This window comes from Oncorhynchus clarkii, chromosome 1 (assembly GCF_045791955.1).
Source record: "Oncorhynchus clarkii lewisi isolate Uvic-CL-2024 chromosome 1, UVic_Ocla_1.0, whole genome shotgun sequence".
Classification (NCBI taxonomy): domain Eukaryota; kingdom Metazoa; phylum Chordata; class Actinopteri; order Salmoniformes; family Salmonidae; genus Oncorhynchus; species Oncorhynchus clarkii.
In genome coordinates this window covers 83,270,401-83,290,730 of record NC_092147.1, presented here as the reverse complement: position 1 = coordinate 83,290,730, position 20,330 = coordinate 83,270,401, and the positions used below count along the sequence as shown (strand labels likewise).

Here is a 20,330-nt window from a genome sequence, read left to right as displayed (position 1 = left end):
GCTTGGTCACAAATGGGTCTTCCAAATGGACAATGACCCCAAGCATACTTCCAAAGCTGTGGAAAAATGGCTTAAAGCCAACAAAGTCAAGGTATTGGAGTGGCAATCACAAAGCCCTGACCTCAATCCTATAGAAAATTTGTGGGCAGAACTGAAAAAGCATTTGCGAGCAAGGAGGCCTACAAACCTGACTCAGTTACACCAGCTCTGTCAGGAGGAATGGGCCAAATTCACCCAACTTATAGTGGGAAGCTTGTGGAAGGCTACACGAAACGTTTGACCCAAGTTAAACAATTTAAAGGCAATGCTACCAAATACTAATTGAGTGTATGTAAACTTTTGACCCACTGGGAATGTGATGAAAGAAATAAAAGCTGAAATAAATAATTCTCTCTACTATTATTCTGACATTTCACATTCTTAAAATAAAGTGGTGATCCTAACTGACCTAAGACAGGGAATTTTTACTAGGATTAAATGTCAGGAATTGTGAAAAATGAGTTTAAATATATTTGGCTAAGGTGTATGTAAACTTCCGACTTCAACTGTATATGTACAGACACAGACAAACAAACAAACACAAGCTCACACAGCACAAACACATGTAAACAAGCGCAATCACATTTTAGTATACAACATTAGTGTTAGTATTCATAGTCTATGCTAGTGATGGGGGGAAATCGATACAGTTAAATATCACAATATTATTTTGGACAATATTATATTTAAGCAATATGGGGTGTGTTATATGGCCAATATACCACTGCTAAGGGCTGTTCTTAGTGCTGGATACAGCCCTTAGCCGTGGTATATTGACCATATACCACAAACCCCCGAGGTGCCTTATTGCATTTATAAACTGGTTACCAACATAATTAGAGCAGTAAAAACAAATGTTTTGTCATACCCGTGGTATACGGCTGTCAGCCAATCAGCAGTCAGTGTTCAAACCACCCAGTTTAAAATTATATTTTGACTCCAAGTATCGATATGTAAAATAAGACATATATACAGGAGCAGTCAAAAGTTTGGACACTTTTCTTTATTTTTGCTATTTTCTACATTGTAGAATAATAGTGAAGACATCAAAACTATGAAATAACACATATGGAATCAAGTAGTAAACAAGTGTTAAACAAATCAAAATACATTTTAGATTTTAGATTCTTCAAAGTAGCCACCCTTTGCCTAGATGACAGCTTTGCACACTCTTGGCATTCTAGCATGCTAGCAGATACCCATAGACTTACAGTCACTGTGATAACCAAGTAGATCAAAAAGTAGATTAAGGACCTAGTTGCCAAAATCCCAAAGTATACCTTAAAGGTAAACATAAAGACTGGTATGTTTACTGGTAAGGAGTTACTGGAACTCCTGGTTCATTCCCATCCCGGCCCAGGCCCATCCAGGCTGCCAGATCTCCATTCCCATCCCGGCCCAGGCCCATCCAGGCTGCCAGATCTCCATTCCCATCCCGGCCCAGGCCAATCCAGGCTGCCAGATCTCCATTCCCATCCCGGCCCAGGCCAATCCAGGCTGCCAGCTCTCCATTCCCATCCCGGGCCCATCCAGGCTGCCAGATCTCAATTCCCATCCCGGCCCAGGCCCATCCAGGCTGCCAGATCTCCATTCCCATCCCGGCCCAGGGCAATCCAGGCTGCCAGATCTCCATTCCCATCCCGGCCCAGGCCAATCCAGGCTGCCAGCTCTCCATTCCCGTCCTGGTCCCATCTAGGCCTCCAACCAGAAAATTATATTGCACCTAGACAATCTTACTGACACATCAATTACTGAACTGAACAATGCCAAGTGAGGCAGCTACTGTAGCTTGAGCCTCCAGGTTTAGGCTATCTGCCAGAGTGGCCTGGCCTGCCGTTCGGACACCAGGAGGTTGAAAACTGCAGTTCAAAGTCTCTCAGAACTTTGAAGTTTGACTGTTTGACTACTCAAGGGTAATTATATTTCTAGGCTGGCCACAAACAGCACTATACAAACAGGTAGTTATGTACTCTTAGTCCTGGTCAGTTAGGTAGTTAGGTACTGTTAGTCCTGGTCAGTTAGGTAGGTACTGTTAGTCCTGGTCAGTTAGGTAGTTAGGTACTGTTAGTCCTGGTCAGTTAGGTAGTCCTGGTCAGTTAGGTAGTTATGTACTGTTAGTCCTGGTCAGTTAGGTAGTTAGGTACTGTTAGTCCTGGTCAGTTAGGTAGGTACTGTTAGTCCTGGTCAGTTAGGTACTGTTAGTCCTGGTCAGTTAGGTAGTTATGTACTGTTAGTCCTGGTCAGTTAGGTAGTTATGTACTGTTAGTCCTGGTTAGTTAGGTAGTTATGTACTGTTAGTCCTGGTCAGTTAGGTAGTTATGTACTGTTTGTCCTGGTCAGTTAGGTAGTTAGGTACTGTTAGTCCTGGTCAGTTAGGTAGTCCTGGTCAGTTAGGTAGTTATGTACTGTTAGTCCTGGTCAGTTAGGTAGTTAGGTACTGTTAGTCCTGGTCAGTTAGGTAGGTACTGTTAGTCCTGGTCAGTTAGGTACTGTTAGTCCTGGTCAGTTAGGTAGTTATGTACTGTTAGTCCTGGTCAGTTAGGTAGTTATGTACTGTTAGTCCTGGTTAGTTAGGTAGTTATGTACTGTTAGTCCTGGTCAGTTAGGTAGTTATGTACTGTTTGTCCTGGTCAGTTAGGTAGTTAGGTACTGTTAGTCCTGGTCAGTTAGGTAGTCCTGGTCAGTTAGGTAGTTATGTACTGTTAGTCCTGGTCAGTTAGGTAGTTAGGTACTGTTAGTCCTGGTCAGTTAGGTAGGTGCTGTTAGTCCTGGTCAGTTAGGTAGTTAGGTACTGTTAGTCCTGGTCAGTTAGGTAGTTATGTACTGTTAGTCCTGGTCAGTTAGGTAGTTATGTACTGTTAGTCCTGGTTAGTTAGGTAGTTATGTACTGTTAGTCCTGGTCAGTTAGGTAGTTAGGTACTGTTAGTCCTGGTCAGTTAGGCAGTTAGGTACTGTTAGTCCTGGTCAGTTAGGTAGTTATGTACTGTTAGTCCTGGTCAGTTAGGTACTGTTAGTCCTGGTCAGTTAGGTAGTTATGTACTGTTAGTCCTGGTCAGTTAGGTAGGTACTGTTAGTCCTGGTCAGTTAGGTACTGTTAGTCCTGGTCAGTTAGGTAGTTAGGTACTGTTAGTCCTGGTCAGTTAGGTAGGTACTGTTAGTCCTGGTCAGTTAGGTAGTTATGTACTGTTAGTCCTGCTCGGTTAGCTAGTTATGTACTGTTAGTCCTGGTCAGTTAGGTAGGTACTGTTAGTCCTGGTCAGTTAGGTAGTTAGGTACTGTTAGTCCTGGTCAGTTAGGTAGTTATGTACTGTTAGTCCTGGTCAGTTAGGTAGTTAGGTACTGTTAGTCCTGGTCAGTTAGGTAGTTAGGTACTGTTAGTCCTGGTCAGTTAGGTAGTTATGTACTGTTAGTCCTGGTCAGTTAGGTAGGTACTGTTAGTCCTGGTCAGTTAGGTAGTTAGGTACTGTTAGTCCTGGTCAGTTAGGTAGTTATGTACTGTTAGTCCTGGTCAGTTAGGTAGTTAGGTACTGTTAGTCCTGGTCAGTTAGGTAGGTACTGTTAGTCCTGGTCAGTTAGGTAGTTATGTACTGTTCGTCCTGGTCAGTTAGGTAGTTAGGTACTGTTAGTCCTGGTCAGTTAGGTAGGTACTGTTAGTCCTGGTCAGTTAGGTAGTTAGGTACTGTTAGTCCTGGTCAGTTAGGTAGTTATGTACTGTTAGTCCTGGTCAGTTAGGTAGTTATGTACTGTTAGTCCTGGTCAGTTAGGTAGTTAGGTACTGTTAGTCCTGGTCAGTTAGTTAGTTAGGTACTGTTAGTCCTGGTCAGTTAGGTAGGTACTGTTAGTCCTGGTCAGTTAGGTAGTTAGGTACTCTTAGTCCTGGTCAGTTAGGTAGGTACTGTTAGTCCTGGTCAGTTAGGTAGTTATGTACTGTTAGTCCTGCTCAGTTAGCTAGTTATGTACTGTTAGTCCTGGTCAGTTAGGTAGTTAGGTGCTGTTAGTCCTGGTCAGTTAGGTAGGTTCTGTTAGTCATGGTCAGTTAGGTAGTTATGTACTGTTAGTCCTGGTCAGTTAGGTAGTTATGTACTGTTAGTCCTGGTCAGTTAGGTAGTTATGTACTGTTAGTCCTGGTCAGTTAGGTAGGTACTGTTAGTCCTGGTCAGTTAGGTAGTTATGTACTGTTCGTCCTGGTCAGTTAGGTAGTTAGGTACTGTTAGTCCTGGTCAGTTAGGTAGGTACTGTTAGTCCTGGTCAGTTAGGTAGTTAGGTACTGTTAGTCCTGGTCAGTTAGGTAGTTAGGTACTGTTAGTCCTGGTCAGTTAGGTAGGTACTGTTAGTCCTGGTCAGTTAGGTAGTTAGGTACTCTTAGTCCTGGTCAGTTAGGTAGGTACTGTTAGTCCTGGTAAGTTAGGTAGTTATGTACTGTTAGTCCTGGTCAGTTAGGTAGGTACTGTTAGTCCTGGTCAGTTAGGTAGTTATGTACTGTTCGTCCTGGTCAGTTAGGTAGTTAGGTACTGTTAGTCCTGGTCAGTTAGGTAGTTATGTACTGTTAGTCCTGGTCAGTTAGGTAGTTATGTAATGTTAGTCCTGGTCAGTTAGGTAGTTAGGTACTGTTAGTCCTGGTCAGTTAGGTAGTTAGGTACTGTTAGTCCTGGTCAGTTAGGTAGTTATGTACTGTTAGTCCTGGTCAGTTAGGTAGTTATGTAATGTTAGTCCTGGTCAGTTAGGTAGTTATGTACTGTTAGTCCTGGTCAGTTAGGTACTGTTAGTCCTGGTCAGTTAGGTAGTTATGTACTGTTAGTCCTGGTCAGTTAGGTAGGTACTGTTAGTCCTGGTCAGTTAGGTAGTTATGTACTGTTAGTCCTGGTCAGTTAGGTAGTTAGGTACTGTTAGTCCTGGTCAGTTAGGTAGGTACTGTTAGTCCTGGTCAGTTAGGTAGGTACTGTTAGTCCTGGTCAGTTAGGTAGTTAGGTACTGTTAGTCCTGGTCAGTTAGGTACTGTTAGTCCTGGTCAGTTAGGTAGTTATGTACTGTTAGTCCTGGTCAGTTAGGTAGGTACTGTTAGTCCTGGTCAGTTAGGTAGTTATGTACTGTTAGTCTTGGTCAGTTAGGTAGTTAGGTACTGTTAGTCCTGGTCAGTTAGGTAGTTAGGTGCTGTTAGTCCTGGTCAGTTAGGTGTTAGGTACTGTTAGTCCTGGTCAGTTAGGTAGTTAGGTACTGTTAGTCCTGGTCAGTTAGGTAGTTAGGTACTGTTAGTCCTGGTCAGTTAGGTAGTTATGTACTGTTAGTCCTGGTCAGTTAGGCAGAGTGGCCTGGCGGTGTGGATGTGGAGCTGTAGGAGGTTGTTTTGGTCAGGCTCCAGAAAGATGACAGGGAAGATAAAGCACACTGGACACTAACAGGCCACGTACGAACAGACAACAATACACTATAACTATAATCAGTTAATGAGGTTGAGGGCAATGCTTCATTTCATTACTGAACCTGGCTCTATGCCTGAATCCATAACAATAGACCTCTTTGACTGGGGCTGTGAATCCCCAAAACCTAAGCCCTGAACTTCAGCCTGGAACTAAGCTCAAGCACCAGATTAAGGCTAAGATTCTATCTGTTTCATGTTTTCAGCAAAGGCACCTTTTAAAGACAATTTCCGATTGAGCCGACATATTTAGCGTTTACCGTGAATGGGATCTCAGTAAATATGGAACATTACCTATAAAAGCCACATTGTCGACAACCTGCAATCACATTGAATCCCGTCCTAAGCCCCAATGGAAAGTGGTCCGATGACAACTGCGATTGGCCTCTGCCATGCTGTCATGTATTAGTTATGTCGTGTGGACTGGTGCCAGCTCTTCCACGCACTGTGTGGACCGACACATGCTAGGGCAGGGCTGCTTTAGCCCAAGAGAGGAGAAGAGCATCTGGCAGCTCACTGAAGTCTCTCCTCATCTCCCACAAAGCTGTGCATTCCACATTTCAGCCTATCATATGCTGCTCTCCAGCCCCTGCATTTTTAAGGAGATCAGAACTCTGTTGATATTTCATTTGTTTTCTGAAAGTACAGAGGGACGGGAGAGCAGGAGACACTCTGCGCATGTGTCTCTAATGGTTCTCTATTCCCTAGTGTCTAGTACTCTAGTTCTGACCAGAGCCCTATGATCCCTGGTCAAAATATGTGCACTGTAAAGGGAACAGGCTGCCATTTGGAAGGGAATACAGTGTCATTTGAAAGGGAATACGGTGTCATTTGGAAGGGAATACGGTGTCATTTGGAAGGGAATAGGTGCCATTTGGAAGGGAATAGGGTGCCATTTGGAAGGGAATAGGTGCCATTTGGAAGAGAATAAGGTGCCATTTGGAAGGGAATAGGGTGCCATTTGGAAGGGAATAGGTGCCATTTGAAAGGGAATACGGTGTCATTTGAAAGGGAATAGGTGCCATTTGAAAGAGAATAAGGTGCCATTTGAAAGGGAACAGGCTGCCATTTGGAAGGGAATAGGTGCCATTTGAAAGGGAATACGGTGTCATTTGAAAGGGAACAGGCTGCCATTTGGAATGGAATAGGATGCCATTTGAAAGGGAATAGAGTGAAATTTGAAAGGGAATAGGGTGCCATTTGGAAGGGAAAAAGGTGCCATTTGGAAGGGAATAGGTGCCATTTGGAAGGGAATACGGTGTCATTTGGAAGGGAATAGGGTGCCATTTGAAAGGGAATAGGTGCCATTTGAAAGGGAATACGGTGTCATTTGGAAGGGAATAGGTGCCATTTGGAAGGGAATTGGGTGCCATTTGGAAGGGAATACAGTGTCATTTGGAAGGGAATATGGTGTCATTTGGAAGGGAATACGGTGTCATTTGGAAGGGAATAGGGTGCCATTTGGAAGGGAATAGGTGCCATTTGGAAGAGAATAAGGTGCCATTTGGAAGGGAATAGGGTGCCATTTGGAAGGGAATAGGTGCCATTTGGAAGGGAATAGGGTGCCATTTGGATGGGAATAAGGTGCCATTTGGAAGGGAATAGGTGCCATTTGGAAGAGAATAAGGTGCCATTTGGAAGGGAATAGGTGCCATTTGGAAGGGAATACGGTGTCATTTGGAAGGGAATAGGGTGCCATTTGAAAGGGAATAGGTGCCATTTGAAAGGGAATACGGTGTCATTTGGAAGGGAATAGGTGCCATTTGGAAGGGAATTGGGTGCCATTTGGAAGGGAATACAGTGTCATTTGGAAGGGAATACGGTGTCATTTGGAAGGGAATACGGTGTCATTTGGAAGGGAATAGGGTGCCATTTGGAAGGGAATACAGTGTCATTTGAAAGGGAATACGGTGTCATTTGGAAGGGAATACGGTGTCATTTGGAAGGGAATAGGTGCCATTTGGAAGGGAATTGGGTGCCATTTGGAAGGGAATAAGGTGCCATTTGGAAGGGAATACAGTGTCATTTGAAAGGGAATACGGTGTCATTTGGAAGGGAATACGGTGCCATTTGGAAGGGAATAGGGTGCCATTTGGAAGGGAATAGGTGCCATTTGGAAGAGAATAAGGTGCCATTTGGAAGGGAATAGGGTGCCATTTGGAAGGGAATAGGTGCCATTTGAAAGGGAATACGGTGTCATTTGAAAGGGAATAGGTGCCATTTGAAAGAGAATACGGTGTCATTTGAAAGGGAACAGGCTGCCATTTGGAAGGGAATAGGATGCCATTTGAAAGGGAATAGAGTGAAATTTGAAAGGGAATAGGGTGCCATTTGGAAGGGAAAAAGGTGCCATTTGGAAGGGAATAGGTGCCATTTGGAAGGGAATACGGTGTCATTTGGAAGGGAATAGGGTGCCATTTGAAAGGGAATAGGTGCCATTTGAAAGGGAATACGGTGTCATTTGGAAGGGAATAGGTGCCATTTGGAAGGGAATTGGGTGCCATTTGGAAGGGAATACAGTGTCATTTGGAAGGGAATACGGTGTCATTTGGAAGGGAATACGGTGTCATTTGGAAGGGAATAGGGTGCCATTTGGAAGGGAATACAGTGTCATTTGAAAGGGAATACGGTGTCATTTGGAAGGGAATACGGTGTCATTTGGAAGGGAATAGGTGCCATTTGGAAGGGAATTGGGTGCCATTTGGAAGGGAATAAGGTGCCATTTGGAAGGGAATACGGTGTCATTTGGAAGGGAATAGGTGCCATTTGGAAGGGAATTGGGTGCCATTTGGAAGGGAATACAGTGTCATTTGGAAGGGAATACGGTGTCATTTGGAAGGGAATACGGTGTCATTTGGAAGGGAATAGGGTGCCATTTGGAAGGGAATACAGTGTCATTTGAAAGGGAATACGGTGTCATTTGGAAGGGAATACGGTGTCATTTGGAAGGGAATAGGTGCCATTTGGAAGGGAATTGGGTGGCATTTGGAAGGGAATAAGGTGCCATTTGGAAGGGAATACAGTGTCATTTGAAAGGGAATACGGTGTCATTTGGAAGGGAATACGGTGCCATTTGGAAGGGAATAGGGTGCCATTTGGAAGGGAATAGGTGCCATTTGGAAGAGAATAAGGTGCCATTTGGAAGGGAATAGGGTGCCATTTGGAAGGGAATAGGTGCCATTTGAAAGGGAATACGGTGTCATTTGAAAGGGAATAGGTGCCATTTGAAAGAGAATACGGTGTCATTTGAAAGGGAACAGGCTGCCATTTGGAAGGGAATAGGATGCCATTTGAAAGGGAATAGAGTGAAATTTGAAAGGGAATAGGGTGCCATTTGGAAGGGAAAAAGGTGCCATTTGGAAGGGAATAGGTGCCATTTGGAAGGGAATACGGTGTCATTTGGAAGGGAATAGGGTGCCATTTGAAAGGGAATAGGTGCCATTTGAAAGGGAATACGGTGTCATTTGGAAGGGAATAGGTGCCATTTGGAAGGGAATTGGGTGCCATTTGGAAGGGAATACAGTGTCATTTGGAAGGGAATACGGTGTCATTTGGAAGGGAATACGGTGTCATTTGGAAGGGAATAGGGTGCCATTTGGAAGGGAATACAGTGTCATTTGAAAGGGAATACGGTGTCATTTGGAAGGGAATACGGTGTCATTTGGAAGGGAATAGGTGCCATTTGGAAGGGAATTGGGTGCCATTTGGAAGGGAAGAAGGTGCCATTTGGAAGGGAATACAGTGTCATTTGAAAGGGAATACGGTGTCATTTGGAAGGGAATACGGTGCCATTTGGAAGGGAATAGGGTGCCATTTGGAAGGGAATAGGTGCCATTTGGAAGAGAATAAGGTGCCATTTGGAAGGGAATAGGTGCCATTTGGAAGGGAATTGGGTGCCATTTGGAAGGGAATACAGTGTCATTTGGAAGGGAATACGGTGTCATTTGGAAGGGAATACGGTGTCATTTGGAAGGGAATAGGGTGCCATTTGGAAGGGAATACAGTGTCATTTGAAAGGGAATACGGTGTCATTTGGAAGGGAATACGGTGTCATTTGGAAGGGAATAGGTGCCATTTGGAAGGGAATTGGGTGCCATTTGGAAGGGAATAAGGTGCCATTTGGAAGGGAATACGGTGTCATTTGGAAGGGAATAGGTGCCATTTGGAAGGGAATTGGGTGCCATTTGGAAGGGAATACAGTGTCATTTGGAAGGGAATACGGTGTCATTTGGAAGGGAATACGGTGTCATTTGGAAGGGAATAGGGTGCCATTTGGAAGGGAATACAGTGTCATTTGAAAGGGAATACGGTGTCATTTGGAAGGGAATACGGTGTCATTTGGAAGGGAATAGGTGCCATTTGGAAGGGAATTGGGTGCCATTTGGAAGGGAATAAGGTGCCATTTGGAAGGGAATACAGTGTCATTTGAAAGGGAATACGGTGTCATTTGGAAGGGAATACGGTGCCATTTGGAAGGGAATAGGGTGCCATTTGGAAGGGAATAGGTGCCATTTGGAAGAGAATAAGGTGCCATTTGGAAGGGAATAGGGTGCCATTTGGAAGGTAATAGGTGCCATTTGAAAGGGAATACGGTGTCATTTGAAAGGGAATAGGTGCCATTTGAAAGAGAATACGGTGTCATTTGAAAGGGAACAGGCTGCCATTTGGAAGGGAATAGGATGCCATTTGAAAGGGAATAGAGTGAAATTTGAAAGGGAATAGGGTGCCATTTGGAAGGGAAAAAGGTGCCATTTGGAAGGGAATAGGTGCCATTTGGAAGGGAATACGGTGTCATTTGGAAGGGAATAGGGTGCCATTTGAAAGGGAATAGGTGCCATTTGAAAGGGAATACGGTGTCATTTGGAAGGGAATAGGTGCCATTTGGAAGGGAATTGGGTGCCATTTGGAAGGGAATACAGTGTCATTTGGAAGGGAATACGGTGTCATTTGGAAGGGAATACGGTGTCATTTGGAAGGGAATAGGGTGCCATTTGGAAGGGAATACAGTGTCATTTGAAAGGGAATACGGTGTCATTTGGAAGGGAATACGGTGTCATTTGGAAGGGAATAGGTGCCATTTGGAAGGGAATTGGGTGCCATTTGGAAGGGAATAAGGTGCCATTTGGAAGGGAATACAGTGTCATTTGAAAGGGAATACGGTGTCATTTGGAAGGGAATACGGTGCCATTTGGAAGGGAATAGGGTGCCATTTGGAAGGGAATAGGTGCCATTTGGAAGAGAATAAGGTGCCATTTGGAAGGGAATAGGGTGCCATTTGGAAGGGAATAGGTGCCATTTGAAAGGGAATACGGTGTCATTTGAAAGGGAACAGGCTGCCATTTGGAAGGGAATAGGATGCCATTTGAAAGGGAATAGAGTGAAATTTGAAAGGGAATAGGGTGCCATTTGGAAGGGAAAAAGGTGCCATTTGGAAGGGAATAGGTGCCATTTGGAAGAGAATACGGTGTCATTTGGAAGGGAATAGGGTGCCATTTGAAAGGGAATAGGTGCCATTTGAAAGGGAATACGATGTCATTTGGAAGGGAATAGGTGCCATGTGGAAGGGAATTGGGTGCCATTTGGAAGGGAATACAGTGTCATTTGGAAGGGAATAGGGTGCCATTTGGAAGGGAATAGGTGCCATTTGGAAGGGAATAGGGTGCCATTTGGATGGGAATAAGGTGCCATTTGGAAGGGAATAGGTGCCATTTGGAAGATAATAAGGTGCCATTTGGAAGGGAATAGGGTGCCATTTGGAAGGGAATAGGTGCCATTTGGAAGGGAATACGGTGTCATTTGGAAGGGAATAGGGTGCCATTTGAAAGGGAATAGGTGCCATTTGAAAGGGAATACGGTGTCATTTGGAAGGGAATAGGTGCCATTTGGAAGGGAATTGGGAGCCATTTGGAAGGGAATACAGTGTCATTTGGAAGGGAATACGGTGTCATTTGGAAGGGAATACGGTGTCATTTGGAAGGGAATACGGTGTCATTTGGAAGGGAATACGGTGTCATTTGGAAGGGAATAGGGTGCCATTTGGAAGGGAATACAGTGTCATTTGAAAGGGAATACAGTGTCATTTGGAAGGGAATACGGTGTCATTTGGAAGGGAATAGGTGCCATTTGGAAGGGAATTGGGTGCCATTTGGAAGGGAATAAGGTGCCATTTGGAAGGGAATACAGTGTCATTTGAAAGGGAATACGGTGTCATTTGGAAGGGAATACGGTGCCATTTGGAAGGGAATAGGGTGCCATTTGGAAGGGAATAGGTGCCATTTGGAAGAGAATAAGGTGCCATTTGGAAGGGAATAGGGTGCCATTTGGAAGGGAATAGGTGCCATTTGGAAGGGAATAGGGTGCCATTTGGATGGGAATAAGGTGCCATTTGGAAGGGAATAGGTGCCATTTGGAAGAGAATAAGGTGCCATTTGGAAGGGAATAGGGTGCCATTTGGAAGGGAATAGGTGCCATTTGGAAGATAATAAGGTGCCATTTGGAAGGGAATAGGGTGCCATTTGGAGGGGAATAGGTGCCATTTGGAAGGGAATAGGTGTCATTTGAAAGGGAATAGAGTGAAATTTGAAAGGGAACAGGATGCCATTTGAAAGAGAATAAGATGCCATTTGGAAGGGAATAAGGTGCCATTTGGAAGAGAATAAGGTGCCATTTGGAAGAGAATAGGGTGCCATTTGGATGGGAATAGGTGCCATTTGGAAGAGAATAAGGTGCCATTTGGAAGGGAACAGGGTGCCATTTGGAAGGGAATAGGTGCCATTTGGAAGAGAATAAGGTGCCATTTGGAAGGGAATAGGGTGCCATTTGGAGGGGAATAGGTGCCATTTTGGGACGTAGCCACTAGGTAGAGGGGAACAGATAGAGAGTGGCCCAGGTGGATAATACATTAGACCACACTATGGTATAACACAAGCTATGCTGTCTCAATACATTAGACCACACTATAGTATAACACAAGCTCTGCTGTCTCAATACATTAGACCACACTATAGTATAACACAAACCCTGCTGTCTCAATACATTAGACCACACTATAGTATAACACAAACCCTGCTGTCTCAATACATTAGACCACACTATAGTATAACACTAGCTCTGCTGTCTCAATACATTAGACCACACTATAGTATAACACTAGCTCTGCTGTCTCAATACATTAGACCACACTATAGTATAACACAAACCCTGCTGTCTCAATACATTAGACCACACTATAGTATAACACAAACCCTGCTGTCTCAATACATTAGACCACACTATAGTATAACACTAGCTCTGCTGTCTCAATACATTAGACCACACTATAGTGCAACACAAGCTCTGCTGTCTCAATACATTAGACCACACTATAGTATAACACTAGCTCTGCTGTCTCAATACATTAGACCACACTATAGTATAACACAAACCCTGCTGTCTCAATACATTAGACCACAATATAGTATAACACAAGCTCTGCTGTCTCAATACATTAGACCACACTATAGTATAACACAAGCTCTGCTGTCTCAATACATTAGACCAAACTATAGTATAACACTAGCTCTGCTGTCTCAATACATTAGACCACACTATAGTATAACACTAGCTCTGCTGTCTCAATACATTAGACCACACTATAGTATAACACAAACCCTGCTGTCTCAATACATTAGACCACACTATAGTATAACACAAACCCTGCTGTCTCAATACATTAGACCACACTATAGTATAACACAAACCCTGCTGTCTCAATACATTAGACCACACTATAGTATAACACAAACCCTGCTGTCTCAATACATTAGACCACACTATAGTATAACACTAGCTCTGCTGTCTCAATACATTAGACCACACTATAGTATAACACAAGCTCTGCTGTCTCAATACATTAGACCACACTATAGTATAACACTAGCTCTGCTGTCTCAATACATTAGACCACACTATAGTATAACACTAGCTCTGCTGTCTCAATACATTAGACCACACTATAGTATAACACAAACCCTGCTGTCTCAATACATTAGACCACACTATAGTATAACACAAACCCTGCTGTCTCAATACATTAGACCACACTATAGTATAACACAAACCCTGCTGTCTCAATACATTAGACCACACTATAGTATAACACTAGCTCTGCTGTCTCAATACATTAGACCACACTATAGTATAACACAAGCTCTGCTGTCTCAATACATTAGACCACACTATAGTATAACACAAGCTCTGCTGTCTCAATACATTAGACCACACTATAGTATAACACAAACCCTGCTGTCTCAATACATTAGACCACACTATAGTATAACACAAGCTCTGCTGTCTCAATACATTAGACCACACTATAGTATAACACAAGCTCTGCTGTCTCAATACATTAGACCACACTATAGTATAACACAAACCCTGCTGTCTCAATACATTAGACCACAATATAGTATAACACAAGCTCTGCTGTCTCAATACATTAGACCACACTATAGTATAACACAAACCCTGCTGTCTCAATACATTAGACCACACTATAGTATAACACAAACCCTGCTGTCTCAATACATTAGACCACACTATAGTATAACACAAGCTCTGCTGTCTCAATACATTAGACCACACTATAGTATAACACAAGCTCTGCTGTCTCAATACATTAGACCACACTATAGTATAACACTAGCTCTGCTGTCTCAATACATTAGACCACACTATAGTATAACACAAGCTCTGCTGTCTCAATACATTAGACCACACTATAGTGTAACACAAACCCTGCTGTCTCAATACATTAGACCACACTATAGTATAACACAAACCCTGCTGCCTCAATACATTAGACCACACTATAGTATAACACTAGCTCTGCTGTCTCAATACATTAGACCACACTATAGTATAACACAAGCTCTGCTGTCTCAATACATTAGACCACACTATAGTATAACACTAGCTCTGCTGTCTCAATACATTAGACCACACTATAGTATAACACAAACCCTGCTGTCTCAATACATTAGACCACACTATAGTATAACACAAACCCTGCTGTCTCAATACATTAGACCACACTATAGTATAACACAAGCTCTGCTGTCTCAATACATTAGACCACAATATAGTATAACACAAGCTCTGCTGTCTCAATACATTAGACCACACTATAGTATAACACAAGCTCTGCTGTCTCAATACATTAGACCACACTATAGTATAACACAAGCTCTACTGTCTCAATACATTAGACCACACTATAGTATAACACAAGCTCTACTGTCTCAATACATTAGACCACACTATAGTGCAACACAAACCCTGCTGTCTCAATACATTAGACCACACTATAGTATAACACAAACCCTGCTGTCTCAATACATTAGACCACACTATAGTATAACACAAACCCTGCTGTCTCAATACATTAGACCATGTCTTTGTATTTGTACTTTCTACAGGCTACACAGCAGCAGATGAAAGGTGAATGAGTAGAAAGGCTGTGTTAGTAAGGTAACATTATAAAGGCTGTGTTAGTAAGGTAACATTATAAAGGCTGTGTTAGTAAGATAACATTATAAAGGCTGTGTTAGTAAGGTAACATTATAAAGGCTGTGTTAGTAAGGTAACATTATAAAGGCTGTGTTAGTAAGGTAACATTATAAAGGCTGTGTTAGTAAGGTAACATTATAAAGGCTGTGTTAGTAAGGTAACATTATAAAGGCTGTGTTAGTAAGGTAACATTATAAAGGCTGTGTTAGTAAGATTACATTATAAAGGCTGTGTCAGAAAGAAAGATAACATTATAAAGGCTGTGTTAGTAAGGTAACATTATAAAGGCTGTGTCAGAAAGATAGCTAACATTATAAAGGCTGTGTTAGTAAGGTAACATTATAAAGGCTGTGTTAGTAAGATTACATTATAAAGGCTGTGTCAGAAAGATAGCTAACATTATAAAGGCTGTGTTAGTAAGATAACATTATAAAGGCTGTGTCAGAAAGATAGCTAACATTATAAAGGCTGTGTTAGTAAGATAACATTATAAAGGCTGTGTTAGTAAGATAACATTATAACGGCTGTGCTAGTAAGATAACATTATAAAGGCTGTGTTAGTAAGAACGATAACATTATAAAGGATGTGTTAGTAAGATAACATTATAAAGGCTGTGTTAGTAAGATAACATTATAAAGGCTGTGATAGTAAGATAGCATTATAAAGGCTGTGTTAGTAAGATAACATTATAAAGGCTGTGTTAGTAAGATAACATTATAAAGGCTGTGTCAGAAAGATAGCTAACATTATAAAGGCTGTGTTAGTAAGATAACATTATAAAGGCTGTGTTAGCAAGATAACATTATAAAGGCTGTGTCAGAAAGATAGCTAACATTATAAAGGCTGTGTTAGTAAGATAACATTATAAAGGCTGTGTCAGAAAGATAGATAACATTATAAAGGCTGTGTTAGTAAGATAACTTTATAAAGGCTGTGTCAGAAAGATAGCTAACATTATAAAGGCTGTGTTAGCAAGATAACATTATAAAGGCTGTGTCAGAAAGATAGCTAACATTATAAAGGCTGTGTTAGCAAGATAACATTATAAAGGCTGTGTTAGTAAGATAACATTATAAAGGCTGTGTTAGTAAGATAACATTATAAAGGCTGTGTTAGCAAGATAACATTATAAAGGCTGTGTTAGCAAGATAACATTATAAAGGCTGTGTTAGAAAGATAACATTATAAAGGCTGTGTTAGTAAGATAACATTATAAAGGTTGTTCGGTATGCAGGCCACACAGTCAGAGCCAGGGGAGCAGGGAGAGCCCAGAACCAGATCCATGCATGAGCACTCTTAGAAGCTCTGACAAACACGCACACACACGCAAGCATACACAGACACATACGTACGAGCATGACTGGAAGCACTCACAGGCATGGAGGCATGTATGCACACACACAAACTCTGGCACGCACTGACACACACACACAGTTCTATTTGTGTGCAGCAGCAGCCCAGTGGGTTGTAGAGATCAGGGATTCCTCTCAGAGGAAGAGCACGTCATGTGACTAAGCTGATCTAACTGTAGACACAGGCTTTTGCCCAACTAGAGACTGCTGCAGCTCGACACACTATACCTCCCACCTAACTTAGGAAAGTAATGACTTCTTACCTCCACTTATAGACAACCAGAGGTAATATTAATCCCAGAGCCATCATGAAACACCAGAGCCACAAATGATGATGTATAAACTTGATAAAATGGCATATTATATTACAACAAGGCTACATTTGGGTTTCCATGATACTCTGCTATGCCTCTCAATGCAGTCTGAAATAGTTTTCACTCCTTCTTTGTCACCTGGTGTCCTTTGTTAAACCTTTAGGACAACAGTTGATGTAAACAGTATAAATACATTGCATTGATTGATTGATTACCTGAACCTCTGTCTGGGGGTCTGTCTCTCAGGGCTCTTACACAGGTGTCCGATGTAGTAGAGGGGGAAGAACAGGCAGTTCCAGGTGGTGGCGAACCAGGTGAGGGTGAATGGAGCGTCAAACTGGGTATCCAAAACAAATTACTTTAACATTTTTATTAACAGGTTTCATCTGGCACTCGCTAGCACTCAGTGGTGGATCGTGTCAATCTGAGTTTGTGTGTGTGTGTGTTTAGCATGCAACTTCGTCAGGTTCTTCACCTGCTTAAAGGTGAGCTTGGCCAGCTGGGTGGACCCCGCCCACGATGAGCACACACACATCACCATGGCAATGCCCCACAGCGCCTTCCGCACCTGTACGGCCGTGACTTTGATGCAGCAACGAAGTCTCCACCTCCCCGTAGCAGGCTCCGCCCCCGGCGCCCCGCCGTTTGCCGCCTGGCCGTCCGCTGTGCTGCCCACCACATTCTCTCTGGGACGGTCTTCTCCTGAGCACAAAGAAAACAGTAGTAAACTATGAGACCAGAGTAGAGATTTAGAGGAGTTGTCTACATCACTACAGTATGAGACCAGGGTAGTGATTTAGAAGAGTTGTCTACGTCACTACAATATGAGACCAGGGTAGTGATTTAGAAGAGTTGTCTACATCACTACAGTATGAGACCAGAGTAGTGATTTAGAAGAGTTGTCTACAGCACTACAATATGAGACCAGGGTAGTGATTTAGAAGAGTTGTCTACAGTACTACAGTATCGGACCAGGGTAGAGATTTAGAATAGTTGTCTACATCACAAGTATCGGACCAGGGTAGTGATTTAGAAGAGTTGTCTACAGCACTACAGTATGAGACCAGGGTAGTGATTTAGAAGAGTTGTCTACATCACAAGTATCGGACCAGGGTAGAGATTTAGAAGAGTTGTCTACATCACAAGTATCGGACCAGGGTAGTGATTTAGAAGAGTTGTCTACATCACTACAGTATGAGACCAGGGTAATGATTTAGAAGAGTTGTCTACAGCACTACAATATGAGACCAGAGTAGAGATTTAAAAGAGCTGTCTATAGCACTACCGCATGAGACCAGGGTAGAGATTTAGAAGAGTTGTCTACAGCACTACAATATGAGACCAGAGTAGAGATTTAGAAGAGTTGTCTACAGCACTACCGCATGAGACCAGGGTAGAGATTTAGAAGAGTTGTCTACAGCACTAGAATATGAGACCAGAGTAGAGATTTAGAAGAGTTGTCTACAGCACTACAATATGAGACCAGAGTAGAGATTTAGAAGAGTTGTCTACAGCACTACAATATGAGACCAGGGTAGAGATTTAGAAGAGTTGTCTACAGCACTACAATATGAGACCAGTGTGTAGAGATTTAGAAGAGTTGTCTACAGCACTACAATATGAGACCAGAGTAGAGATTTAGAATAGTTGTCTACAGCACTACAATATGAGACCAGGGTAGAGATTTTCTGTGGAACTAGAATTATAATTAAAGGGGTCACATGGCATCAGAGACCCATAACTGCTAAATCATACAGATGTTATAATATATTGAGATAACATTTTAAGAGACAACTCTAAAACTGTATTGCATTTTTCAATTCAATAAGCTATTATGACTCTTCTATATCCATTATCCACACCGAATATTCGATAATCTGAAGTAGCCTAAGTCACTTTCAGTAAGTACAGGTCCTTCACACAATGTCAACACGTTCTTCATACAATAACCTATTACAGCTTACAGTATCTATGCCCACACAACACGTTTCATCCTCCACTGAATATTCCTTATGTCTATTTCAGGTCGTTTACAATTTAACTGAACTCGGACAAAATCTATTACACAAAATCTGGTGTTCGAGTGTGGCAGTGTGTGTGTGTGTCTGGCAGTCATTCTGCAGCCAAACAGAGGACAGGAGAGGGCAGGGGCTGATACCCAATCTGAGACGACTTTTACTCAGGAGTCCTTGCCTCTTGACTTACAATGACACACACACACACACACACACACACACACACACACACACACACACACACACACACACACACAGAGAGAGAGAAACACACAGACAGAGAGACACACACACATCATTCATGTGTCTACCATCATTGTCTGTCTGGGACATGTCAGGACTGACTTTGTTTGACTGTGACTTTGAAGAAGTGATTAATGTTTTAGAGAAAACTTGTGTGCAGACAAACAGTAGGTACTTGAAAACACACAGAGATTATTGGACATACTGGCTCTCTTCCTAGAGCCATACAAAAATACTACAGCATCACCAACAGGACAATAGCATCACCAACAGGACAATAGCATCACCAACAGGACAATAGCATCACAAACAGGGCTATAGCATCACCAACAGGACAATAGCATCACCAACAGGGCAATAGCATCACCAACAGGACAATAGCATCACCAACAGGACAATAGCATCACAAACAGGGCTATAGCATCACCAACAGGACAATAGCATCACCAACAGGACAATAGCATCACCAACAGGACAATATCATCACAAACAGGGCTATAGCATCACCAACAGGACAATAGCATCACAAACAGGACAATAGCATCACCAACAGGACAATAGCATCACAAGCAGGGCTATAGCATCACCAACAGGACAATAGCATCACCAACAGGGCAATAGCATCACCAACAGGACAATAGCATCACCAACAGGACAATAGCATCACCAACAGGGCTATAGCATCACCAACAGGGCTATAGCATCACCAACAGGACAATAGCATCACCAACAGAACAATAGCATCACCGACAGGACAATAGCATCACCAACAGGACAATAGCATAACCAACAGGACAATAGCATCACCAACAGGATAATAGCATCACCAACAGGGCAATAGCATCACCAACAGGACAATAGCATCACCAACAGGACAATAGCATCACAAACAGGGCTATAGCATCACCAACAGGACAATAGCATCACCAACAGGGCAATAGCATCACCAACAGGACAATAGCATCACCAACAGGACAATAGCATCACAAACAGGGCTATAGCATCACCAACAGGACAATAGCATCACAAACAGGGCTATAGCATCACCAACAGGACAATAGCATCACCAACAGGGCTATAGCATCACCAACAGGACAATAGCATCACCAACAGGGCAATAGCATCACCAACAGGACAATAGCATCACCAACAGGACAATAGCATCACCAACAGGGCTATAGCATCACCAACAGGGCTATAGCATCACCAACAGGACAATAGCATCACCAACAGAACAATAGCATCACCGACAGGACAATAGCATCACCAACAGGACAATAGCATCACCAACAGGATAATAGCATCACCAACAGGACAATAGCATCACCAACAGGACAATAGCATCACCAACAGGACAATAGCATCACAAACAGGGCTATAGCATCACCAACAGGACAATAGCAT

At 42.7% G+C, this 20,330-nt stretch overlaps 1 protein-coding gene across 1 annotated transcript in view; it reads right to left on the bottom strand.

The window, feature by feature from the left end:
• The window catches only part of LOC139418016 (solute carrier family 35 member F3-like), a 161,949-nt gene that overhangs the window by 24,117 nt on the left and 117,502 nt on the right, over nucleotides 1-20,330 (bottom strand). The window contains exons 5-6 of the mRNA XM_071167103.1: nucleotides 17,144-17,370; nucleotides 16,884-17,005 (exon numbers count right to left, since the gene is read on the bottom strand). Of these exons, the coding sequence (XP_071023204.1) occupies nucleotides 16,884-17,005; nucleotides 17,144-17,370 (349 nt within the window). The remainder of the gene's footprint in view (nucleotides 1-16,883; nucleotides 17,006-17,143; nucleotides 17,371-20,330) is intronic.